The 18,162-nt window shown below is 39.4% G+C and overlaps 1 protein-coding gene across 1 annotated transcript; it reads left to right on the top strand.

Moving 5' to 3' along the window:
- The first annotated feature begins 740 nt into the window (after positions 1–740).
- On the top strand, positions 741–18,156 carry TLR2 (toll like receptor 2). Its single transcript, XM_023733515.1, has 2 exons — positions 741–826; positions 12,122–18,156. The coding sequence occupies exon 2, from the start codon at positions 12,138–12,140 to the stop codon at positions 14,487–14,489; it is 2,352 nt and encodes a 783-aa protein (XP_023589283.1). The 5' UTR covers positions 741–826; positions 12,122–12,137; the 3' UTR covers positions 14,490–18,156.
- The last annotated feature ends 6 nt before the right edge of the window (positions 18,157–18,162 follow it).

Genomic DNA, 18,162 nt, shown 5'->3' with positions numbered 1-18,162 from the left:
AAAACAATGTGTATTATTTGTTTAATGAGAAACTAATTTACTCGGTAAACTTTCACCTAAAGCACAATAAACATTCTTTTTCCTCATACAAATTAATGGTAATTGTTTCTTCGCTTTATATCGTTTTGGCTTACAACAGGTTTTATACGAACGCTCTACTTTCGGATAGCGGGAGAAACTTGTATATTGACGACAGGTGACTAAAGTTCTGAAAACGGGAAAGGGTAATAAGAGGTATGATTTACCAACAAAATTCTGGCTTCCAAGGATGGAGAAGAATCAGGAGTGGAGTTTAAAGGCGGTGTGTTTCCCGGTGATGTGGAGAAGACTGGATGCTGGCACTTCCAAGAAAGTACTGGTTGGGCAGTCAGCTCCTCTTTGGCTGCCAAATCTGCCTTTGCGTTTCGTTAAAACCCACGCGGGGGCCTCTGGCATTTCCGCCTTCCTCTCCCTGCCCCGCGCCGGCCGCGACCCCCACCCAGCCCCCAGCGCCTTCCATCGACGGAGGCCGGCTAGGCGCGGGGCAAGGGTACGGCACGACGCAGGGCGCCCACCCTCGGGCCCGCCTCCAGCCGGTCGCGATGTCGGTCACCGGTGGAGCCTGCGGGGAACGGTCACGGTGGCGCGCCCCGGGCCACTGCCGCCTGGCACTGACACAGCGCGCTCCGCGACACGGGGTTTTCCCGTCCCGGTGAGGAAAAGGCGCCCGTCGCGCGGCCGTTCCCCCTCAATCGCTTCCCTGTCCTCGGCAGAGTCAGAGCAGCTTCCCCCGGCGGCCCAAGACGGCAGGAAGGCGCGGCCGGAGGCGGCTCCGCGGTCTCCACAGGTACGTCGGACCCTTCGCAGGACTCTCCTAGGCCAAACCACTGGGACTCCGGGTTCCGGCGCGGGTGCAGCCTGGGCCTCTCCCGGGCGGCTTAAGTCCGGGCTGAGGCGGCGCGGGCCCGGGCGGTGAGAGCAGGGGTCCCCGGCAACGTCGACGCCTCCACCGTCCGTCTTTGCGCGGGTCTGCGGGGACCGGCGAAGGCCGGGCTGAGGTCAGCCTCGGGGAAGCAGGGGACACCGGAAAGGGAAGGGGCGCAGCGGAAAGTGAACCCAGTGCCTGCAGAGCTCGAAGCCCTGCGCGCCCAGGCGCCATCCCGGTGCCAGCGGCTGTGCCCTGGGCCCTTCTCGGTTCCACTGCCCTCCCGCCGGCCGCTCTGTGAGCCCTCCCCACCGCCCCGACCCCCTCGTCGGAGCGGGGGTGGGAAGCGTTTAGTAAAGACATTTAACAAGCTAGTGAGGTTGAACGTGCCTGTCCTGCAGGGGGCGTGTCTCCGCTCACTGGGACTGTGAACTTCTGAAGGCTGGATTTCGGTTTCCGTGGCTCAGAGGTGGGAGAGGTTCGGGACTTGGATCTGCCTGGGACCCTTGCTTTCTAACCCTGAGGCTGGCCTCCGCGCGGATGCAGGCGCCATGCCGCTTTCACATTCCTTCATGCGCAGAATTTGAGTTGTGTCTCTTTAGAAAACATTTAAACAGGGACGAGTTAGTTCTTTAAGTAAGAATGTTCCGAAGTTCCCCTTACGACTTCAACTTTTTGAAACGAGAACTTGTGTTTTTGTGTCTTTAGAACTTAGATGCAAACTAGGAAAAGTGTTTTCCTTATTAAAAGAAAAAAAGAAGAAACTACTTGTGCAAATAACTCAACAGGCTGAGGTGATTCTAATCTTGCAGAAGGTCCTGCTTGCACTGTTACTAGGTCAACTGTTTACCAAGGAGCAACTGGAAAACAGTGTGGTCGAATTTGAAAGGAGCCTACAAAAGGAAATAGCAAACATCGTGGCTATTTGAAAAATGATTTCCCAATATTTTAGGCTTCTTTCTCTTGTAAGCAGAGAACATATGTGTCTGTAAGCTTTTTATAATTGTACACATTTTATGAACATTGCCGGAAGTTAATGGCATATTTTCGGAAGTTTCTAAGTTCTCAGTTTGTTTTTTGTATTATTTAATAAGTTGGCTTATTTGATTAAATAACTTGTTTTGATTTTCATCATTGAGCATGATTTACTATATATTCCATCCTAGGTGTATTTTCTCATAAAATTTTTTTAACAAATATAAAACCATTGAATTTACTCCTCCCAAATAGGCTTGCTTGTCAAAATTATTTGTTTCCTCTAATATCATTTAAAATTTATTTTACTTTCTGCTTATACCTCAGAGCTCTGCCTGAGTTGCCGAGTGCTCTGTGGGATAGATACAATGTCCATTGCACCTAAGTCTTTTTTCTTATCTATTATTATTCTTAAAAACAAAAAACAAACCCAGTTGTTGCTTCTTGCATTAGAGAAAAAAGGATTACTTTCAAAGGAGTTACATTTAAACAGACAACAGACTTATTTTTTTTTTAATTGTGCTTTAAGTGAAAGTTTACAGTTCAAGTCAGTCTCTCATACAAAAATTTTATACGTACATTGTTATGTGACCCTAGTTGCTCTCCCTATACTGTGACAACACACTCCTTTCCACCTCGGATTTCCCATGTCCATTCAACCAGCTCCTGACCCTCTCTGCCTTCTCATCTCGCCTCTGGACAGAAGCTGCCCATTTAGTCTTATGTATCTACTTTAGCTAAGAAGCACACTCCTCACGATTATCACTTTATGTCCCATAGTCCAGTCTGATCTTTGAAGAGTTGGCTTCAGGAATGGTTTTAGTTTTGGGCTAACAGAGAGTCTGGGGCCATGTCTTCTGGGGTCCTTCCAGTCTCAGTCAGACCATTAAGTCTGGTCTTTTTACTAGAATTTGAGTTCTGAACCCTACTTTTCTCCAACTTGGTCAGGGACTCTCTGTTGTGTTCCCTGTCAGGGCGGTCATTGGTGGTAGCCATGCATCATGTAGTTCTTCTGGTCGTGGGCTGATGAAATCTAGTTTATGTGGCCCTTTCTGTCTCTTGGGCTAATACTTTCCTTGTGTCTTTGGTGTTCTTCATTCTCCTTTGCTCCAGGTGGGTTGGGACCAATTGTTGCATCTTAGATAGCCACTCCCTAGCTTTTAAGACCCCAGACGCCACTCACCAAAGTGGGATGCAGAACATTTTCTTAATAAACTTTATTATGCCAGTTGACCTAGATGTCCCCTGAAACCATGGTCCCCAGACCCCTGCCCCTGCTACTCTGTCCCTTGAAATGTTTGGTTGTATTCAGGAAACTTCTTAGCTTTGATTTAGTCCATTTGTGCTGACTTCCCCTGTAGTGTTTGTTGTCCTTCCCTTCACCTAAGATACTTCTTGTCTACTATCTAGCTAGTGAATAACTCTCCCTCCCTCCCCACCCTCGTAACCATCAAAGAATTTTTTCTTCTGTGTTTAAACCTTTTCTTGAGTTCTTATAATAGTGGTCTTATACAATATTTGCCCTTTTGCGACTGACTAAATTCACTCAGCATAATGCCTTCCAGATTCCTCCATGTTATCAGATGTTTGATGGATTCATCATTGTTCTTTATCATTGCGTAGTATTCCATTGTGTGAATATACCATAATTTGTTTATCCATTTGTCCATTGATGGGCACCGAGGTTGTTTCCATTTTTTTGCTATTGTGAACAGTGCTGCAATGAACGTGGGTGTGCATATATCTATTCATGTGACGGCTCTTATTTCTCTACGATATATTCCAAGGAGTGGGATTGCTGGATCATGTGGTACTTCTATTCTAGCTTTTTAAGGAAGCGCCAAATGGATTTCCAAAGTGGTTGTACCATTTTACATTCCCACCAACAGTGTATAAGTGTTCTACTCTCTCCACAACCTCTCCAACATTTATTATTTTGTATTTTTTGGATTAATGCTAGCCTTGTTGGGGTGAGATGGTATCTCATTGTAGTTTTGATTTGCATTTCTCTAATGGCTAACGATCGTGAGCATTCCCTCATGTGTCTGTTAGCTGCCTGAATGTCTTCTTTGGGGAAGTGCCTGTTCGTATCCTTTGCCCATTTTTTAATTGGGTTATTTTTCTTTTTGTTGTTGAGGTTTTGCAGTCTTTTGTAGATTTTAGAGATTAGATGCTGATTGGATTCGTTGTAGCCAAATTTTTTTGCCTAGTCTGTCAGTTGTCTGTTTCCTTTTTTGGTGAAGTCTTTTGATGAGCCAAAGTGTTTGATTTTTAGGAGCTCCCAGTTATCTAGTTTCTTTTCTGGTGTTTCTGCATTGTTACTTATGGTTTGTATTCTGTTTATGCCATGTATTATGCAAAGCTCCTAGCATTGTCCCTATTTTTTCTTCCATGATCTTTATCATTTTTGATTTTATATTTAGGTCTTTGATCCATTTTGAGTTAGTTTTTCTGCATGGTGTGAGGTATGCATCTTGTTTCAGTTTTTTGCAGATGGATATCCAGTTATGCCAGCACCATTTGTTAAAGAGACTGTCTTTTCCCCACATTATCAGACTTTGGTCCTTTGTCAAATATCTGCTGCTCATAGGTGGATGAGTTTACACTGGGATTCTCAATTCTGTTCCATTGGTCTGTGTATCTGTTGTACCAGTATCAGGCTGTTTTGACTACGTGGTGGTATAATATGTTCTAAACTCAGGTGGTGTGAGGCCTCCCACTTCGTTCTTCTTCTTCAGTAATGCTTTACTTATCCAGGGCCTCTTCCCTTTCCATATGAAGTTGGTGATTTGTTTCTCCATCTCATTAAAAAATGTCTTTGGAATTTGGATCAGGATTGCATTGTATCTGTAGATCACTTTGGGTAGAATAGACATTTTCACAATGTTGAGTATTCCTATCCATGAGCAAGGTATGTTTTTCCACTTATGCAGGTCTCTTTTGATTTCTTGCAGTAGTGTCTTGTAGTTTTCATTGTATAGGTCTTTAACGTCTCTGGTTAGATTTATTCCTAACTATTTTATCTTCTTGGTGGCTATTGTAAATGGTTTTGATTTGGTGATTTCCTCTTCAAAGTTCTTTTCGTTGGTATAGAGGAATCCAACTGATTTTTGTATGTTTATCTTGTATCCTGATACTTCGCTAAAATCTTCTCTTAGTTCCAGTAGTTTTCTTATGGGTTCTTCGGGGTTTTCTGTGTATAAGATCATATCATCTGCAAATAGAGATACTTTTAGTTTTTCCTTACCAATTTGGATGCCCTTTATTTCTTTTTCTAGCCTGATTGCTGTGGCTAGGACCTCCAGCACAGTGTTGAATAAGAGTGGTGATAAAGGGTGTCCTTGTCTGGTTCCCATTCTCAAGGGAAATGCTTTCAAACTCTCTCCATTTAGGATGATGTTGGCTGTTGGCTTTGTATAAATACCCTTAGTCATGTTGAGGAATTTCCCTTCTATTCCTATTTTGCTGAGAGTTTTTATCATGAATGGTTGTTGGACTTTGTCAAATGCCTTTTATGCATCAATTGATAAGATCATATGGTTCTTGTCTTTTGTTTATTAATGTGATAGATTACATTAATTATTTTTCTAATGTTGAACCATCCCTTGAGAGCAGACTTCTTAACAGAAACGAAACAAAAATCTAAAGACAATGGCATTTTATCTTCAGTATGCAGAGAAAATAGCTGCCAATCTAGAAATCTACTATATGAAAATATCTTTCAGAAATGAAGATGAAATAAATTTTCAGACAAACAAAAAATTGAGATAACTCATTAGTAGCAAACCTTCACTAAACTGAAAAAAAAGAAAAACAAACCCATTGCAGTCGAGTCGATTCTGACTCATAGTGACCCTACAGGACAGAGTAGAACTGCCCCATAGAGTTTCCAAGGAGCGCCTGGTGGATTCAAACATGCCGACTTTTTTTTGTTGTTTAAGCAGCTGTAGCACTTAACCACTACACCGGGATTTCTGCCTTCACTAAAGGGAATACTAAATAAAGGATGTTCTTCAGGGAGACAAATATGTGATCCCAGATGAAAGGTGGAGATGCAGAAAGGAATGAAGAGCAAAGGAAATGGTGACTGTGCAGGGAAATCAAAATGAAAAAATGACTCTTTGAAACAACAGTAATAAGAAATTTTGTGAAGTAATTATAATTACATGACCACATGTTTAAGTCAGTAGGATGGTAAATGGATTTAAAAGGTACTAAGGTCCTTACAGTCGTCTAGGGAAAGGATAAAAATACTTGTTAACAGCAGATGTTGACAAGGATGCACATTGTAGTCTCCTGCATAACCACAAAAAGAGTAGTTAAACAATGTAGAACTTCCAAACCAACCAAGAAAAAGTGTAATGATTAAAAACACCGGAGATTTAAAGGCAGACAAGAAGAGAGAGATGAAAACGTAAAAGCACCGCTGCTTCACTCTGCACGCTGGGCTTGCAGGTTAGATACAAACCGTACCTAACTATTCCAATTTACATGCAAATTTGACTTAAAGACAAATTTAGGAATGGAAGTCATTCGTAATCCGGGGACTGCCTGTACATGTAAAAATTTGTCAGATGCAGCTAAATTAGTACTTACATGAAAACGTATAGCCTTAAGTGAATATATATATATATATATTTTGTACTTCAGGGGAAGGCTTACAGAACAAATAGTTTCTCATGAAACAGTATTACACATGTTGTTTTATGACATTGGTTAACAACCCCACAACATGTCAACCCTCTAACTTCTCAACCTTTTTTTTTTTTGGTGAAAATACACATAGCCAAAGATACACCATTTCAAAAATTTCTGCATGCACAGTTCAGTGACATTGACTACGCTCTTCCAATTGTGCTGTTATTCTCACTTAAGATGAAGGCTTACATAACAGAATAGTTTCTCATTTAACAGTTACTACACATGTTGCCCTATGACAATGGTTAACAATCTCACAACACATCAACAATATCCTTACTCAACCTTGTGTTCCCTATCGCCAGCTTCCTTGTCCCCTTCTGCCTTCTGGCCCTTGTCACTGTACTGCTGTACCTCATTAGTCCTATTTGGTTTTATGGGGCTGTCCACTCCCAGGCTGAACGGTGAACCTCGGAGATAACTTCACCACTGAGCTAAAAGGGTGTCTGGGGGCCATACTCTCGGGGTTTCTCCAGTCTGCTTTAGGCCAGTGAATCTGGTCTTTTTTTTTTGTGAGTTAGAATTATGTTCTACATCCTTCTCCAGCTCTGTCCAGAACCCTCTTTTGTGATCCTGGTCAGAGCAGTCAGTGGTGGTAGCCAGGCACCATCTAGCTGTACTGGACTCAGTCCGGTGGAGGCCTTGGTAGCTGTGGACCATTAGTCCTTTGGATTAATGTTTTCCTTGTATCCTGTTCTCTTCATTGTCCCTTGCTCCCGAAGGGATGAGACCAGTGGAGTATCTTAGATGGCCACTCACAGGCTTTTAAGACCCCAGACACTACTCACCAAGGTAGAATGTAGAACATTGTCTTTATAAACTGTTTATGCCAATTGAGCTAGATGTTCCCTGAGTCCATGGTCCCCAGAGCCCTCCGCCCAGCAATTCAGTCCCTCAGGGAGTTTGGATGTGTCTGTGGGGCTTCCATGATTAAGTGCATATATTAGTAAAGAAGAATGGCTGAAAATTAATGAGCAAACATCCATCTCAGGAAATTAGAAAAAGAACAGTAGAATGAATCCAAAGAAAGCAAAAGGAAGAAATGCAAATGTAAAAGTAGAAATTAATGAAATAGAAAATAGAGTATCTATAAAGTCAAAAGTTGGTTTTTGGAAAAATCTAATAAAAATGATAAACTGCTGGCAAGATGATCAAGAAAAAATAACAGGCACAAATAATTCATCTAAGAAATAAAATGGGGGACATCACTATAGGTCTTGCAGACATTAAAATAATAAGAGGATAAGTACCATATATTTTTTTTTGCAAATAATGTGCCCACACATGTAGTGTTTGGAAATGATGAAATTAAGTAAAACAGTTCTGGCATAGTGCACCCATACATGTACTGTGCACGTTTGGACATTTCCAGAAGTGAATTTCGGCCTCATTCACCTGTCCTCTCACATTACAGGTAAATCATATCTTTCTGTTTGGTTTCTTTAATCTCCTGTTTATGTGTATAAAAATAGTCTAAAAATGTTACTTTACATCATAATTATATAATAAAGTATAAGCCATGGTCAAGAAGTCATGGATCGAGTTTGGTTGTTCCCTGGTAATTGAAAAGTAAACAGTAGAAACTGTGCATGTGTTTCCATTAATTTAAGTTGATAATTATAGCACATTAGCTCAACAGTTGAATGTGAAAACTATATCAAATCCTTGAAAGTGAAAGCATTAAGTTATGTTAGATTTGCTTGTTTCGTAGATTAATTATGCCTCGTTAGTGTCATTTGAGGAAACCCTGGTGGCATAGTGGTTAAGAGCTACAGCTGCTAACCAAAAGGTTGGCGGTTCGAATCCACCAGGTGCTCCTTGGAAACCGTATGGGGCAGTTCTACTCTGTCCTATATGGTCGCTATGAGTTGGATTTGACTCAATGGCAACGGGTTTGATTTTTTTTTTTCAGTGTCAATTTAAGTCAGCAGCATGTTAAAAAAAATTGGCATTGCACGCTTACAAAAATAACTAGTGGTGGGGGTGGTGTGTTTGGCAAAAAAAAGTATAACACACACATTATTTGCAAAAAATACAGTAACTATGTCCATAAATTTGACAATTTAAAGGAGTAAATTCCTTGGAAAACACAACTGACCAAAACTGATAAGAAGAAAATGAAAATCTGAATAATTCCATAGCCGTTAAATTTAATTTGTTTTACAAAAATAAAAAACAAAACCAACTAACCAAACAATAATAACAGCAAAAACTGCAGGCCTGGATGATTTACTGATGAACTCTACCAAAATTTTAAGAAAAAAAAAAAATGCCTATCTTTCATGAACCTTCAAGAGAGTAGAAAAATTCATTTTTTTGAGGTCAGTGTAACTTTGATTGCAAAACCAGATGAGAACATTGTAAGAAAAGAAATTTATAGGTCAATTTCACTTCTGAATATAGATGCAAAAATTCTAAACAAAATATTATAAATAAAATCCAGCAATATATAAAAAAGATAATACATACAGACTAACTTTATTCTAATAATTCAAGTTTGTCTTAACACACTAAAGTTGATCAATGTAGTCACCACTATTCATTCAAAGAATAAAGAAGGAAATTCATGTTATCACCTCAATAGATACAAAAAGTAAAAAAAGATTTTGATGAAATTCAATATTCAGTAATCAAGAAAATAAAAGGCATAAGGACTGGAACAAAGAAATAAAATTATTACTACATCTGGATTATATGATTGTGAGCATAGAAAATAAAAAAGACTAAAAACTATTAAAATTACTAAGTTGGTTTAGCTAGGCTGCTGGATACAAGGTCAGTATGTAAAATTTGGATTTCTATGTATATATATGTGGGTTGTTGGGTTGTTATTATTAATTTATAGGGACTGTATATACTTTGGAAATGAGTCTTCTGTTAGTTATTTGTGTTGTAGATATCTTCCATTCTGAAGTTTGCCTTTTCATTTTATGTATATGAACTGGTAGTTCATTCCATATGTGTGAGTGTATATGTGTGTGTATAATACCATTTTCAAAGCTTCAAAAGTATCACATACCTAGGAATAAATTTAACAAACTATACTCACCAATAAGATGTTTTCGTGATAGTTAAAAAAAAAAAAAAACCTAAAGGAGCCCTGGTGGTGCAGTGGTTAAGCACTTGGCTGCTAACTGAAAGGTCAGAGGTTTGAACCCACCAGCCGCCCCATGGAAGAAAGATGTGACAGTCTGCTTCAAAAAAAATGGAGAGAGTTACCATGCTTATGACTGGGAGATTCAATATGGTAATGGTGCCAATAACTCCCAAATTGATCTATAGATTCAATGCATTACCAACTAAAATCACAACAGATTTTTGTTTTGTTTTTGAAACTGACAAGCTGATTCTGCAATTTATAAGAAAATGCAAAAGGCCAATAATAACTAAGACACTCTTAAAGAACAGCAAGGAGGAAGGACTTGCTCTCCTGGCTACAAAGATGTATAATAATATTTAATATAGTGTGTTATTGGTGCAAGGATAGACAAAGACAATGGATCAGAATAGAGAGCTCTGGAACAGAACCACTCCTATGTATATGTGTGATTGTTGACAAAGTAACATTGCCGATTATTTCTCCAAGATAAACTTTTAAAAAATGGTGCTAGGTCATTTGGATATCCAGATATTAATGCCAAGTAGACTATAGACCTAAAATGTGAAAGACAAAGCAATAAAGATTTTAGATAATAATAAGGAGAATATTTTCATGATAATGTAGGAAACATTTTTTTAAAACAGGCCACAAAATCACTATCAGAAGAGAAAATATAAAATTAAAAAATATATGTTCCTCCAATTGCTCTGTTAATTAATGAAGGTGAAAATGCAAACCTCGAGGTGTACGATATTTGCAACACAAATAACTAACACGAGATTCATTACCAGAGTATATAAAGAGTCTCTATAAATTAATAACAGTAGTAATAATGTTAATAACAGCCCAATAGAAAACAGTGGGCAAGCAACTTGAACGAGTACATTACAAAAGAGGATTTCCAAATGACCAATAAAAAAAAACCTGTTGCCGTCGAGTTGATTCTGACTCATAGCGACCCTTTAGACACATACGAAGATCCTCAAACTCATTATTAATTTAGGAAATGAAAATCCTATAATGAGATACCACTACCTATCTACCCAAATGGCTAAAATTAAAAGACTGACAGTGCAAAGTGGTGGCAAAATATGGAGCAACTAGAACTCTCATACAGTGCTGATAGGAATATAAATTATGGTGTATCCACACTATGAAATGCTGATATCCATTGGGGGAAAAATCAGAAATGTGTTTATATGCTGACATAGAAAGTTGTTCATGCTATATATTTTTAGATGAAAAATTGAAACCCATAATAAATATTCATGGAATGATCTCATTTATCTAAAAAATAGAGGAGGGGATGTAAAGTAATGGCAACAGTGTGGCCATAAAAATTCTGGCTGCAACAATTTAAATTCCCAAGCCAAGCATGCATTAACATTATTTATGCTTTACTTCTTTGTGCCTGTAAATTATATAGCCTAGGTCCTCATACATTCTTAGCTTCTGTGAATGTGGGAAACTAGTTTTATCCATAAAAAGCTTTGTTCTTGGGATTACTTTGGAAAAAAAATGATAAGATAGTGCAATGAGCAAATATAGACCAAAGAGTACAGGTACAGGAATGGGGGAGCTGAGGAGAGCCAGAGAAGGTTATAGGGCCCAGAAGGTGGACCGAGAGCAAAGTACTGGATTCATGGTTGAAAGGAAACTAGCAGTTGTGGTGCAGGCAGTTTTATTTCCTCATCTTCATCTGAACAGCCCATCCAGACTTAAGCACTGCTTTCTGCACTTAGTTCTCTGCAGCTCCAAGGAAGAGAGGGTTCTGACGGTCTGATTGTCCCTCACCCCAACGAATCACTTGCTCAGCCTGGGATTCCCAACATCCCTCCTGTTCTGTGCCAGGTAGTTAGTACTGTTTAGTCAGATTGGAAATTACCAAGGTTCTGTCACCTGAACAGAAGTAGTAGGTGCAAGGCAGGTTGGTGAGCCTGGGACCTTTTTCTTTTGCTGAAAGAACATGGTGCTCCTGGAGCTGTATTCAGTAAACGGTTGTCACATCAGAGTTGTGGTTTGGCTCTGAGATCTCTCTGAGTCAAGGGGGCACTGAGTCAGGGAAAGAGCATGCTTAAATACAAGAAGATTTGAGTGCAGGACAAGGTGATTTTATATCCATATGCTTAAGCCTAGCATATTTCCTAAACTGCTTGCTGGTTCATTCCTCTATTCATTCATTTATTCATTCTTTCAACCCATGTTTATTGAGTCCTGCTATATACTCTCAGATGGTGGTATACTTATAAGTGGCCGTATATCTGTTTCAGTGTTGTTGGATGTCAGGGAATTCATTTTTTACCCCCAGTCATATGTACCATTTGCCTCTCTGTTATTTCCTGGTAACTGTTTTTGTGTGTTATGCCTTATAAAGCATTTCTCAAGAATCAGAATTATGGTATGCTATTAAACCCAATCGCTCATTTGAACTTTTTTATTTGTAGGTTGAATCACCGGACAATGTCGCATGCTTTGTGGATACTGTGGGCCTTGGGGGCCATAATCACCCTCTCCAAAGGAGGGTCCCCTGATCAGGCTTTTCTGTCTTGTGACCCCACGGGTGTCTGCGATGGCTCCTCCAGGTCTTTGAACTCCATTCCCTCAGGGCTCACAGAAGCTGTGAAAAGCCTTGACCTGTCCAACAACAAGATTGCATATGTTGGCAACACTGACCTTCAGTTGTGTGTGAACCTCAAAGCTCTGATTCTGAAGTCCAGTGAAATTAATAGAATAGATGAAGATGCTTTTCTTCCCCTTGGAAGTCTTGAACATTTGGACTTATCCTATAATTACTTATCTAATTTATCATCCTCCTGGTTCAGGCCCCTTTCTTCCTTGCAGTTCTTAAGCTTACTGGGAAATCTTTACAAAGAACTTGGGGAAACATCTCTTTTTTCTCATCTCACAAATTTGCGAGTCCTGAAAGTAGGAAACATTTACACCTCTAAGATTCAGAAAAAGGATTTTACTGGAATAACTTTTCTTAAGGAACTTGAGATTGATGCTTCAAATCTCCAGAGTTATGAGCCAGAAAGCTTGAAGTCAATTCAGAATATAAGTCATCTGATCCTTCATATGAGGCAGCCTATTTTACTGCCGGCGACTTTTGTAGATCTTTTAAGTTCCTTGGAATATTTTGAACTGAGAAATACTGATTTGCACACTTTGCATTTTCCAGAACTACCCATCAGTGAAACCAACCCACTGATTAAAAAGTTCACCTTTAGGAATGTGGAAATCACTGATGAAAGTTTTAATGAAGTTATGAAACTGTTCAGTTCTGCCTCTGAACTTTCAGAATTAGAGTTTGATGACTGTACCCTTAATGGAATCGGTAATTTTGATTCATCTGTTATAGAGAAAATTAAAGATCCAGGTAAAGTAGAAACATTAATAATACGGAAGTTGCATATTCCACAGTTTTACTTATTTAATGATTTGAGTAGTATATATTCACTCACAGGAAACCTTAAAAGAATCACAATAGAAAACAGCAAGGTTTTTCTGGTTCCTTGTTTACTTTCACAGCATTTAAAATCATTAGAATACTTGGATCTGAGTGAAAATCTGATGGTTGAAGAATACTTGAAAAATTCAGCTTGTAAGGATGCCTGGCCCTCCCTACAAACCTTAATTTTAAGGCAAAATCACCTGACATCATTAGAGAAAACTGGAGAAACTTTGCTTACTCTCAAAAACCTGACTAGCCTTGATATCAGTAAGAATAGTTTTAAGTCTATGCCTGAAAATTGCTGGTGGCCAGAAAAGATGAAATATTTGAACTTATCCAGCACACAAATACATAGTTTAACCTATTGTATTCCCCAGACACTGGAAATTTTAGATGTTAGCAATAACAATCTCAATTCATTTTCTTTGATGTTACCACAACTCAGAGAACTTTATATTTCCAGAAATAAGTTGAAGACTCTACCAGATTCCACCTTCTTACCCATGTTACTAGTCATGAGAATCAGCAGGAACACAATAAATACTTTCTCTAAGGAGCAATTTGAATCCCTTCAAAAACTGAAAACATTGGAAGCGGGTGGAAACAACTTCATTTGCTCCTGTGAATTCCTGTCTTTCATGCAGGAGCAGCAAGCACTGACTAAGGTCTTGGTTGACTGGCCAGAAAACTACCTGTGTGACTCTCCATCCAATGTGCGGGGCCAGCGAGTTCAGGACACGCGCCTCTCGGTTGCTGAGTGCCACAGGGCAGCCCTGGTGTCTGCTGTGTGCTGTGCCCTTCTTCTGTTCATCTTGCTCATGGGTGTTCTGTGCCACCGTCTCCATGGGCTGTGGTACATGAAAATGATGTGGGCCTGGCTCCAGGCCAAAAGGAAGCCCAAGAAGGCACACAACAGGGACATCTGTTACGACGCTTTTGTTTCTTATAGTGAAAGGGATTCCTACTGGGTGGAGAGCCTTATGGTCCAGGAGCTGGAGAATTTCGACCCCCCCTTTAGGTTATGTCTTCATAAGCGGGACTTTGTTCCTGGCAAGTGGATTATTGACAATATCATTGACTGCATTGAAAAGAGTCACAAAACCGTCTTTGTGCTTTCTGAAAACTTTGTGAAGAGTGAGTGGTGCAAGTATGAACTGGACTTCTCCCATTTTCGTCTCTTTGATGAGAACAATGATGCTGCCATTCTCATTCTTCTGGAGCCCATTGAGAAGAAAGCCATTCCCCAGCGGTTCTGTAAACTGCGGAAGATCATGAATACCAAGACCTACCTGGAGTGGCCCAATGATGAAGCTCAGCAGCAAGGGTTTTGGCTAAATTTGAGAACTGCAATAAAGTCCTAGTTTCCTTCATTAAAGGGCAGTTTGGGCCTAGTTCTGGTCTTTATGTCACTAGTTGTAACTAAGTTCATTCTGACATAACTACATAAAAACCACATGAATGTACATTGGCATTTGAGGACTTACTAAAACTGTTAACATTTTATTTGGAATGCTGTTTTTAAAAAAATTGCTACCAAATTGAAAAATGGCTTTTAATTATTCTTTAAGATAACCATGATGTAACTCTATTATTGATACCCGAATTATCTGTAGCGATCAGCTTCTTCATTAGGAAATAGCAAATGAACTGAGGATTTGAAATGAAGGTGTCAAGCCAGTAAGCTCTCTGTGAGGAGACTCTCCCATGTCTGCCTAGAGAGTGCCTTCTCTGTGCCATTCATCTGAGACCACCTTCTGGGCCAGTGCGCTAAAGAGTGAGAAGGCAAACTGTTGGGGTCACTCAGCCAAACTTGGTATTCTTAGAAGAATGTACTGTTTGTTCCTATCAAAGTTTACGGAATGGGCCCTTAGAGGGTATATTTTCCTGTGAACTGGGTCTGTCTCTTGGGTATTAGGTTTCTCCAGCTGCAGTTCTTGAGAGAAGGTATGTGACACAAAATACAGTCAATTATGTCTTTGCATTAAAAAATAAAATTACTAACGTAAATAAAATTTTCAGTTTATGAAAGCTTGAAAGAAGTGTCTCACATCCATGACTGCTCTTTCTTCAGTCTTTCACTGCCTGTTAAATTCTAACTAGTCTCTAGTTTCCCATCATTTGGCTTTCAATCCCTGCCTTCTAGTCTGTCTCCCCTGAATATTGTTGCTTTTTTCTTCTTTGTAAAGGCTTATTTCTAATCCTAAAAAGGCCCTCCTTTTTTGTGTTCCCCTCTGAATATTTAACAACATAGATGTGAGCTAAATAGATTTTTAAACAAGATGGGGTTGCCATGAGTTGGAATCATTTTGATGGCAAATAACAACTAATATATCTGGAGGTTCCTCATAATGTCAAAGAAAGAAAATAGTTTAATACACAGTGATTTAAAAGATAGATACTACTACATACATTATAATTAAGATTGAATAATACATTAAAAATAAATGCAGTGTTCCTTGCTAAGAGCTGTTTATGGATTCTGTTCACCTTTCTTCTAAAGCTGGGAACCACATGTGAAAGGAAGTAACCTGCTCTTCGCTCAGTTCTCAGCCAGAGTACGGTTATGTAGTTATTAGGTAGGGCTCTGGATTCAGAAAGACCTGAGTTAGTAGATGTGTAACAATGGGCGAGTCACTTGACCCAAATGTTTTCCTGTCCTTAAAATGGAGATAATGATACTACTTCACAAGGTACTGGTAGTATGAAATGCAGTAATGTAAGTACACACTGATCACACGCCCCTTGGTTACCATTCACTGTGGAGGGGCTAGGAAGGAGAGTACCAAGCCTTTGAGAATGGGAACAATGGGGTGTCTGTAGGTGGGAGGGATGCCTGTAGGAGATGCTAGCTATTATGATTATTATTATTTTCCCAGAAGTGACTAATTTCCTTATATACTATGGTCTTTTTGTGTATGAATGCTAGCAGGGATATAAGAGACCCTGTTGTTTGCCGAAAAATACTCGAAGAAGTAAGTTTGCTAAGGCTTTGGTCCTTGAGAAACACACATATACATATATACAATCCTGTATACCCTCAGATACACTCGCAGGAGGGTGTTAGAGAAGATACAGCAGCCAGCCTAAGGAAAAATGGGCAAGCCCAGGAGAAGGAAACCTGAGATTAGGGGAATGCATAGGCCACAGAAACCAAAACCATGAATGGACTTTTTGCTTTACTTCTCTGTTTCCTACATTAAGCACAATGTCAGTCATCATGAGAATCTGATAAATTGACTGGATCTATATATTTAATTGCAAGAATTTAAACAGCAATAGAAATAGCTTTATATTTAATTGATAGATCTAAAATAATATTTCTTAAATAACCTTTATATTTTTCATTGCAAATGTTAAACATGTTCACTGTAGAAATTTTAGAAAAGAGATAAGAGCATAGGAAACAATATAAGTCAGCTCTTTTCCCACCACCTTGGGATAACCACTGGTAACTTTGTTTAATGAATAGGTACGTATTACTTTACAAAACTGGGATTAGATTGTAAATATTTAAAATGTGTAAGGAAAATGGCATCTTCATGTTTTTATGAGATTGTTTTGTGATTATCTGACATTTCTGAACTCAGGGTCATTTAAGATTGCACGCAGATACATACTGGTTTACTTGCCCAGATCTTTAATCTCATGCAGCTGTCCATAGAAAGTAAGTAGAAAATACATCAGAGATCAGTTTGAGGGCTCCTTTTACAGAAGAAAAACTAATTTGTATATAGTGCTCTTTATTTGACTGTGAAGTCTTCTATTATTCAATAGATTATAAATTCAAGAATCTTCTTTTATCTCCTTAACCCCTGCACATGCTTGGTGTGTAAAAAGTATTGGATTATTGAAATATTTGTTGAGTAGATAGATAAACCAGAGTTAAATCTTCTAATAATCTGGATGGTGATACTGAAGCACTGGCAGTTTCAAGAAGGAAAATAACCAACTAGTAGAAATCTTAACGTGAATTATCTTCATTACAACTATAATGGAACTTGGAACAGCATTAAGCATGTTGCTAACATTTTTGACAAGGAAAATAATGGCCAGTGATTTCCTTTCTACTTCATACAAGTATATATTCTTCAAGTATTGCATAGTGGATGTTTGGTATTATGTATACGGTGTTGCCTATTTAACTATTGACTAGTAACTTAAAATGTGTTAACTTCAGGAGTCCAACATATCATTCTTGGGTTAATTCTTGCTGACTGGTCTTCCCCATTCCCTCCTGCTGGATTAAATCATTCTTCTAACAAATATTTATTGAGTGCTTACTATGTGCCAGGCACTGTTCTAAGTGCTGTGGAAACAGTAGAGAACAAAACAGACAAAATTCATGGAGTTTACGAATCTTGATAAGTGCTATGAAGAAAATAAAAGCAGAGTAAGAATAGAATGGCACGAGAGAGGAGAGGGATTCTGTCCATTTCAGAGCAGGTCTTGGAGTGGGGCGAGTGTGTTCAGCAGCCCCTGGAAGCCCAGTGCAGCTTGGCCCACTGAGGGACCCATGGCAACTGGTGCCAGAGGCTTTGAGAGTAAACTCCTCTGTGCCCAAACCACCATGTGGTGCCAAGCACATAGAGCAGAAAAGATCCTATCTTTAACCATAGATTACTTAACAATTTCTACCTAGTTGAACTAATGAGAAGATATTAAAATAACCAGTTTCTGTCAGTCGATTTCAACTCATGGTGGCCCCATGTGTGTCAGAGTAGAACTGTACTCCAGAGGGTTTTTAAAGACTGTGATCTTTCAGAAGTAGATCACCAGGCCTTTCTTCCGAGGTGCCTCTGGGTGGATTTGAACCACCAACCTTTCAGTTAGTAGCCGAGCACTTAACCATTTGCGTCAACCTATTAATTATAATGTATGTGAGAAGTACTTTGCAAAGCTCTTTGCAAACACTGTACAGATAGCATTATTATCAGCCAACCTGGAGGTAGGATGTGTGGTGCAATAAAATGTGTTGCAAGCGTGGGTTAGAAAACAACTGTAATGGGAAAGATGAAAAAAACACACTTTATTTGT

This window comes from Trichechus manatus, unplaced genomic scaffold, assembly GCF_000243295.1.
Source record: "Trichechus manatus latirostris isolate Lorelei unplaced genomic scaffold, TriManLat1.0 scaffold00059, whole genome shotgun sequence".
Classification (NCBI taxonomy): Eukaryota; Metazoa; Chordata; class Mammalia; order Sirenia; family Trichechidae; genus Trichechus; species Trichechus manatus.
The sequence above is the reverse complement of the archived record's forward strand: the minus strand, read 5'-3'. Positions and strand labels throughout refer to the sequence as shown.